This window comes from Sinocyclocheilus rhinocerous, unplaced genomic scaffold (assembly GCF_001515625.1).
Source record: "Sinocyclocheilus rhinocerous isolate Xijiao unplaced genomic scaffold, SAMN03320098_v1.1 scaffold168, whole genome shotgun sequence".
Classification (NCBI taxonomy): domain Eukaryota; kingdom Metazoa; phylum Chordata; class Actinopteri; order Cypriniformes; family Cyprinidae; genus Sinocyclocheilus; species Sinocyclocheilus rhinocerous.
Window position 1 is genome coordinate 1,244,432 of NW_015635532.1, and position 8,466 is coordinate 1,252,897.

Consider the following 8,466-nt stretch of genomic DNA (forward strand, 5'->3'; position numbering starts at 1 on the left):
GTGAATGTGTGTTGAGATTTTGAAGCCCAAAAAAGTGCATTCATCCATTATAAAAAGTGCTCCACACGGCTCCGGGGGGTTAATAAAGGCCTTCTGAAGTGAATCAATGCGTTTGTGTAAGAAAAATATCCATATTTAAAACTTTATAAACCGTAATCTCTAACATAATATGTCGTACGCGCGTTCACTAGAGAGTGACGCTCCAGCGGATGACGTAGGCGTAGCGGAAGCTCCTTTTTTAAAGCTCACGCTCTACCTTCCATAACACAGCATATCAACATACAGTACCATCATTAACTTGTTAGACAAAATTCACAGTGCATATGCAAAGAGATATGTGCTTTATGTAAACTGTACAACTCCCAAAGTGAAACATAAGTGAACATACACACTTAATTTCCCAGGGAAAGTGCGATGTTACACAGCTCTTGTTGTGTGTGTACCTGAGAATAAACACACTCATCCTGAGGCTGCAGGTGAGCATTTGAGCGGTTCAGAGTGAACATCACCTCGCCGTACTGAACCTCTTCCTCCTTCTTCTCTTTCCTCTCCTTCCGCTTTTTCTGCGGTTTGACCTCGACGTATTCCACATCAGCAGCCGGGAGTGATTCTGCACAGAAAGAAGAAATGATGAATGGCGAGACATTACCGGACATTTCTACACATACTGAAAAGCTGTTCGTTACTACTAGTCTACTGCAAAAATAGCAGCTTTAACCCTTAAACATTAATGATGACACTTTCTCTGAGTCAGTTCTCTATTTTTGTAAAAGGGAAAAAACAGTTTGCATTGAACATGGGATGGGAACTGTCTGACTGATTCTGAGCAAAAGAATCGACTCCAAAAGAGTCAAAAAGATTTGTTCACTTACCAAACACCATATGATTTAGAGTTTGCAAACATTATCTTAATCCATAAAGCAGCGTTCAAACGTTAAACTATGTTATTTCAAAAGACAGAAGTCACCAAGAAATCTAGTTAAACTACTGTCTGAATCTAAAGTGATAAAGGCTTTTGTTTTCAATGTGTGATAGTGACCGTACGACCTTGAGTTTTAGGAAGTACCATCACTAATTCAATGATTGAAACTAATAAACCACAAACTGATAGAGTCTTGTGTTGTTTTAAAGAGTACATCAGATCTCAGAGCTTCACTGAGTTTCTTACCTCTTTTCTTCTTTTCACCCTTTTTCTTATGAGAGATATCAGCATATATGATGTCCGCACTGCCAGCAGCGGCTGATGGGAAAACACTGACATTAGCAACAGATAAACTACAACCTAATTTCAATCATAAAAGTATTGGCTTCAAAACTAGGTTTATATCAGATAATCCTCAGATCATGCTGATTAATGTTTTTATATCGAAATGTTTGCATGGAAAATATCAAGAAAAAAGTGAATACAGAATACAGGAAGTAAGATCACATCTTCTCTAATCTTAGATTTACTGAAAATAAAAATATGAGTAAATTCTGAGTAAACTATACACATAAAAGGCGCCTTCCCAAATATTCCCAAATGACTTCATTGTTATTCCAGTCATTTGTAATCAAGGCTTTAACGTTTTCCTGTTTACAAGTGGCTATTTATTTTCACATTTAACTAATTGGTTTCTAATAAATTGAATTTTGTAATTATATATTATTATGGTAAACAGTGTTATCAAAATGCAGTGCCAGAAAAAACTAAACATGTGGATGTTTTACATATGTTTCACATGTTGCTGTAAATTTTTTTCAAACCAACTAACATTGTGAACATACGAAGACTTTCGTAAATCAGAAAAGATTTATGAACAATCAACATAAAAAATTTATTATGTGTTTTTATGTATAAATGTATATTATGTGTTTCATGATTGAGGCCCAATGAATTTAACTTTGCTATACATACTGTGATCATATTGAGTACAAGCCAAAAATTAATGGTCAAAAATAATTTTTTTCAATCAATTTACACCAGTTTACATTGGTTAATCCCAGAATTTTTTTTTTTTTTTTTTTTTCACCAAAATTGGCTTGGATCATCTTCACCACGTATATAATGTTTCTGCTTTTGGCTTTTGGTGCAGTTGTCTTTAAAACTGTCTGTTAGGGAGTGCAATGACTAAACAAATCTATTCCGAATATATAACATATAAGCCACAAATCCTCTCAAGATTTTAATGCGTATTGTTTTTGGCTCTGTAATTGCTGCTTGCATCGAGTAGTACTACATTTGAACTTTTATCAGTAAGTATATGAACTATACAGATTCAAAATGAACTGACCTGTCGACTTGACCTGTTTTTTCTTGTAAGCGTGATATACAGTGATGAACAGCGGAATCAGGATCAGCGCAACGCAGCCCAAAGCAATCAGAGAGACATGTAAAACTATGGAAGAAAGAAACACAAGCTCAATTAAATCAAACTACAAAACTGCTTCGAAAAGTTCGTACCAACTGCCGCAGCAACTAGAACAACTAGCACAGTAAATTAGTTCAAAAATCATTTTAGCTACAGAAGACTAGAGCCTGTGGATCTCTCAAAACCATCATTATTAGGTTTATTTGTAATTTGCAGTATTTGCTGTTGCTCAACACACACACATCGATGAAGGAAATACAGCATGGGTGAGATTCACCAGCTTTTGAGAAACTCATACCATATTCTGAATCCTTTACTGTTGAGGTCACAGATGCAGTAGATGGTCCTGTAATAAAACATCATTTCAGAATAACCTGTTTTCTCCCTTAATATAAATTACTGCAGAGATAATTAATAATTTAGTTATGTATTGTATTCGGTGGCTAATTAAGACATTTGCTTTGTTTGATTCTCATGAAACCTGTCTAGGTCAAGTCCAGGTCACATTTCAGTTCAAAATCTGACTAACTGTAAGTAATACATAACTGTAAGTAAGTAATATTTTGCATTCATGTTTCATTGAATGTTTTTAGGGGCATTAAATCATTTTGCACTGTGACATTTAGGCCTCAAATACCTGACATATGACGAAAATTCAAAAAAGGAAAAAAATAATACATTCTCAATACATTAACGCAAAAAAATTTTATTATGTAGAAATTAACTATATTAAAAAATGTAAAATATACACACTGTAATGGTTGCATTTGTTTTCCGTCTTTAAATTATGGCAATTAAAATCATAATATTATCATCATAAAATGTACCTGAGAGAAATGTATCATATGCAGTTGCAAAAAAATGAAAATATATCATATGCAATTGCAGTAATAATAATCAAATAACAATTATCACTGTAAATAATTGCAATTACAACAAAACTAAAAAACTAAATTGTAGAACATTACAGTAAAGGAAATTTAGGGAGTGCATTTAATTGTCATGAAAAAAGGTCAAAATGCAAATAAAATGTATTGTTGTAAATGTAATAGTTGTAGTTCTAATTTTCCTCATGCAAAATATAATTTCTTTTGATTTTGTGGTGAAATGTTTATTCGATTGTTTATAATTTAGCAAGTGAAAAAGTAAGAAAGTAAGTAAATAAACTACAGATAAACAACAAATAAACACAGAAAGGTTTATATAAATCTGGTCTCACTTAATTAAAAAATCAAATAGAATCAACTAAAAAGTCCTAGAGGAGGTAAAACCATCACAGTCCATCAAAATACGCATCAGAGATATTGCACTCTGGCATAAGAGGATTTTGTGGTGAAGTATGAGTTTGGCATGCTCTCGACGGGTTTTGTGAGATTCACTCATCTTCGTCACTCTTGTTGCTGTTGCTGTGGTTTTTATAAATACGTTGACATTCATGTATTAAAAGCTCACCAGAACAGGGTTTCAGACTAATGGTCGTCTGTCCGTGACTGACGTGGTTCTTCACACTGCAGCTGATGCTTCCATCAGTTCCCTCATCCAGATCAATGCTGGAGTTTCCATCCATCAGTGGATCTCCATTCAGAGTCCAGCTGTAGAGGAGCTGATCGCCCTCAGAGGAGCAGGACGCCCTCATCGCCCCACTGGAGGAGCAGCGGATCGACACTTCCACTGAGCCAACAGGAGCTGGAGGGAGGGACACGTGACAGTCACACAACTCCTCCTCGACTCATTAGGAGTCAATGTCAAGACATTACTAAACATAAATGTATTGCTGAGATGAAAGCTGGACTTAATTAAACATGCAGCGTACAGTAGGTTAGTCATGTGACAACAATGTATCAAATGACTGTTTGAAATGCTTTCATATGTTATATATAAATCAGTAGGCAGTGTACAGTAAGCAACATGCTGGTATTTCAATCTGAAAATAATCTTAGTACAAAAGTGCAGATGAATTTGACTAAATCCTTCTCGTTACTCAATAATGAGCTGCATAAATAAAACCCTTCACAGAGATTCAACTGATTCACTTGCATGAGGTCTTTGGAGAACATGTGATTGTAATGAGTTTGATGAGAGCGTTTCTGTACCTTCAACATTCACTTGAAGATCTGTAGATGTTTCTGAGCCGTCTGAGCGATGATCGAGTGTTAATGTGTAATTCCCTGAATCTGCTCTGATCACACGGTTTATTATCAGAGTCCTATTAATGACTGTAACTTCAGGTCTGTTACTATAAAGATCACACTCCTTCATCCTGCCATATTTTACTCTACAAACGGGATCAGTTGTGCTGTTGTTGTTTATTCTCTTTTGTATCTTCATGCCACTAGTGTTCAGCACCATCAGCAGATTGAGTTTGTGTCCCAGAGCTGCGTAACAGGGATCAGTCTGATTAAACCAGCAGAAACGATCCAGACCTGGAGAACAAACACATTTAGTCATTTAGCAGACAAACACACACACACACACACACACACACACACACAGATAACGGTGTATAAATATGTCTTCCATTATGAAATAAAATCAGACACAAATGACATAAACATTTACAGATTTAAAGTTCAACAGAAGAAACATCTGACAGACTCTTTTTTTTTATTTTTTATTTTTTATTAAGAGTGCAAAACATACAACTTACGGTGAACACAAAACACTGAAGATGGTGACTAAAGAAGGAGAGAGTGGACATCCTTGCCTAGTCCCCATGTGCAGTGTGAAGCTTTGTGATGTTAATCCATTGGTGGTGACTGTGGCAGAAGGTGTTGTGTATAAAATCTTGATCCAATTAATAAACGACTCCCCAAAGCCAAATTTTTGTAATGTGGTGAATACAAAATTCCAGTTGACTCTGTCGAAAGCTTTTTCTGCATCTAAAGTGACTATAATGGTGTTTTCCTGTTGTAGTGATGAATAATGGATTAAATCGTATAGTCTGCGTGTGTTGTTGGATCCCTGCCTACCTTTGATGAAACCGGTTTGATCTGGGTGGATTATGAATGGCATAATTTTTTCAATTCTATGTGCAAGAACTTTACTGATTATTTTGATGTCTACGTTGATGAGAGATATAGGACGGTAGTTTGACGGAAGGGTTGTATCTTTATTAGGTTTGGGGATGAGTGAAATAGTGGCTGTGTTCATGTGCACTGGTAATCTTAAGTTTTCTTTTATTTCTGTTATTGCTCTGATGAATAATGGAAATAAAATGGACCAGAAGTGTTTATAGAACTCAGCATCTGACAGACTCTTGATATGATCTCACACATCTGATCTAAAATAATGCTCATCTTCATCATAAACAGATGCTTAACTCTTTTCTGTAAGGAAAGTGTCATGTGTGTCTCTCCTGACTTACTACTTATATACTAAACAAAGTCATATTACTTGACAGATTTAATTTCATTTAGTGAGTAATAAAAAATAACTGTTAAAATAAAGCATTCAATTTAATTTAAAACACTATAATATTAGCTAGTCTGTACGCCAACAGTCAAAAATCAAATCTAAATGTTGATTTTATTAAAAGAAACTCTGCTCTAATACTTTCACTTTCTACAAACACTTTATGCATTTTAACTTGTGATAATCTGATAATGCACATTTTTTGTCTTTTGTCTTGACATTTCTCTTTTTATTAATAATGTCTTGATCTTAATGTCTGACATCATGTTTAATGGACAGACATTTGATGAGTCCTCCATATAATACAAACATATTTTTAAAAAGAATAAATACGTTCACAAAATGACTGACATTTTCCAGCACAATGGACATGAAGAGAGAAACACACACTTTGGCATTTTTAAATACTCCACTAAAACAAACTGTTAAGAAGATCAGAAAACACTATGACTAGTTCACTGCAGACTCTTAACACAAATGCTTTTATATCAGAGATGCATCTGACTAAAAAGCATCACAAAAGAGTTTGATGTGAAAGTGACTCACATGCAGCAGTTTGCAGCAGCAGCATCAGTCCTAAAATGAGCATCATTTCAGTTTCCAGTTTCCAGAAGGACCCAATCCCAGCAGAAGAGTGTGCTGCTGCTTCAGATCGTGACACGAGTGTCTGGACTTCTGTCCGTCTCGGTTCACAGCGATGCTCAGACTGGACTGACACACGAGAAAATATCTGACCTCTTCACTGAGGAAAGAGGAAGTTTCCTCTTATAGGGGAAGGCAGATCATGTTACATCTAAAACAAGAGAGTGAAACTAAGAGAAAGATGGAAAAAGAAGTAGCTTAGGCTAACATTTTCAGGCGCGTTTTCTAAAAAGTGCAAAAAATCTTGTTTTAGAAGGAGCACGTGAAGGGGTTGTAAAATGACTAATTCGCTAAATTACCGCAGTAAAGATAGTTTGCGGTTTGATATTCAGATTTATTTTGGCTATAAATAGGCTACGCAGCGCGCTGTCATAGACATGCAAATAATACCGAATATCATTCTCCATGATTTGTGAATTCAGGTGACGCAGATTTTTCACAGCAAGGCTCTTGTCCGTAAACCCCTTGGTAAGTCCGCTAGTAAGGAATGTGAAAGAAAGGCGTTTTTCATGTTTAACGTCTATCACCAGTAATAAACACGCAGACTGCTGGAATACAAAAACATTGTTTTAGGTCGAGCTCGATTTGTGAAAACTTTCACAATCGCATTTTATCGCGTGGCAGTGTTTATCTTTGCTATGCGGGATTCGCTCTCGAAGTAGCAGTGATTGACATAGTGATAACCATAGCAACAGACGGGACAAAATATGTGAAAATGTGCATTAAGACGAGAGCACCCTCACTCATTTCAGAAGCACCCTCAGTGATTATTTCTGGAACCTGGTTGATACGCTTTTATTGCAAAACTGTATACAAAAACAACTAAATACAAATGCACTAAATAATTGTTTGACAATAAAGTTTTGGTTGTTGTACCTTTCCATGAGTAGGCTACTTGGCTTCAATATTCTGATTTGCAAAAGTTTCACAGTATAGCTTTTGTCAGTTAACCCTTTCTTGATCCCTTAACTATTGATCTGAACAATTTCACAGTGCAGTTGGTCAGTTAACTCTTCCCTGATTCATTTACATCACTATTTTTGATTTGTGAAAACGTTCACAGTGCAGTTATGGTCAGATAACGGTTCCCTGAGTCATGGACTCATACTGAACTGTGAAAGTTTTCACAGATCAAAATAGTGATGTTACTGACTCAGGGAAGGGTCAGCTGACCCAAACTGAACTGTGAAAGTTTTCACAGATCAAAACAGAATAAAGATCACACTCCCTCATCCTGCCATATTTTACTCTACAAAATGGATCAGTTGTGCTGTTGTTGTTTATTCTCTTTTGTATTCTCATGTTATATTCACAGTGTTCAGCACCATCAGCAGACTGAGTTTGTGTCCCTGAGCTGCGTAACAGGGATCAGTCTGATTAAACCTGCAGAAACGATCCAGACCTGGAGAACAAACACATTTAGTCATTTAGCAGACAAACACACACACACACACACACACACAGAGAGAGAGAGAAGTGTGTACAAGAGAGAAGAACAGTGGATTTAAAGGAGTGAAAGTAAGCTGTAAAGAGAGCTGTAAGAAAGTAAGAAACAGCGGAAAAGTATCTGAACCATTTTGAATGAAATATTAGCTTAGTTTGCAAGATAAAGAAATATGTTGCTGTTATACTTAACAAAGAGACATTTCTAAGAAGAGTTTATTGAGATGAAGGGGGGGGTGATGAACTCAGACTTAGACTTCACATAATGAACTTAAAACCACAAACTTCACATTTTGACTACATGTGTCTATAACACACATGCTGAACTCTATTACTATGATTTAAACTCTTCCATTTCACAAATCAATTTCTCCACTAACTCTGCAGACTCCTGATGTAATATTACAGTGTTTTGTTTTCAGATATTTTTATTTTATTCTTTTTTATATATTTTATTTAATCAGCAGCATGAGTTTGATGTGAAAGTGATTCACATGCACAAGCAGTTTGTAGCAGCAGCATCAGTCCAAAGATGAGTAACATTTCTCTAAAGTCCATTTTCAAGAAGAGCCCAATCCCAGCAGAAGAGTGTGATGCTGCTTCAGTCACGCAATCACTT

At 35.8% G+C, this 8,466-nt stretch overlaps 1 protein-coding gene across 3 annotated transcripts; it reads right to left on the bottom strand.

Annotated features, from left to right (window-relative positions):
• Window positions 1-205: 205 nt before the first annotated feature.
• LOC107747130 (uncharacterized) lies at window positions 206-8,466 on the bottom strand. 3 transcript variants are annotated; one of them, XM_016561560.1, is made up of 8 exons: window positions 8,342-8,392; window positions 6,309-6,468; window positions 4,445-4,774; window positions 3,804-4,037; window positions 2,650-2,697; window positions 2,274-2,378; window positions 1,169-1,240; window positions 206-610 (listed from the first exon to the last, which is right to left on the bottom strand). In XM_016561560.1, exons 2-8 carry the CDS (start codon window positions 6,352-6,354, stop codon window positions 393-395), a joined length of 1,053 nt encoding a protein of 350 aa, XP_016417046.1. In that variant the 5' UTR covers window positions 6,355-6,468; window positions 8,342-8,392; the 3' UTR covers window positions 206-392. The 3 variants fall into 3 exon arrangements, with proteins under 3 accessions (XP_016417046.1, XP_016417045.1, XP_016417047.1); XM_016561559.1 differs by lacking the exon at window positions 6,309-6,468 and having other exon boundaries at window positions 8,342-8,466; XM_016561561.1 differs by lacking the exons at window positions 2,650-2,697; window positions 6,309-6,468 and having other exon boundaries at window positions 8,342-8,466.

Bases quoted from the DNA above. Each gene is read 5' to 3' on its own strand.
- LOC107747130 (XM_016561559.1), bottom strand. From the start codon at position 8,405: ATGGACTTTAGAGAAATGTTACTCATCTTTGGACTGATGCTGCTGCTA. The intron at 4,038-4,444 runs GTACAGAAACGC...CCCTCCCTCCAG, and splicing joins TCTTCAAGTGAATGTTGAAG to CTCCTGTTGGCTCAGTGGAA. The intron at 2,698-3,803 runs GTGAGCTTTTAA...GTTTTATTACAG, and splicing joins TAGTCTGAAACCCTGTTCTG to GACCATCTACTGCATCTGTG.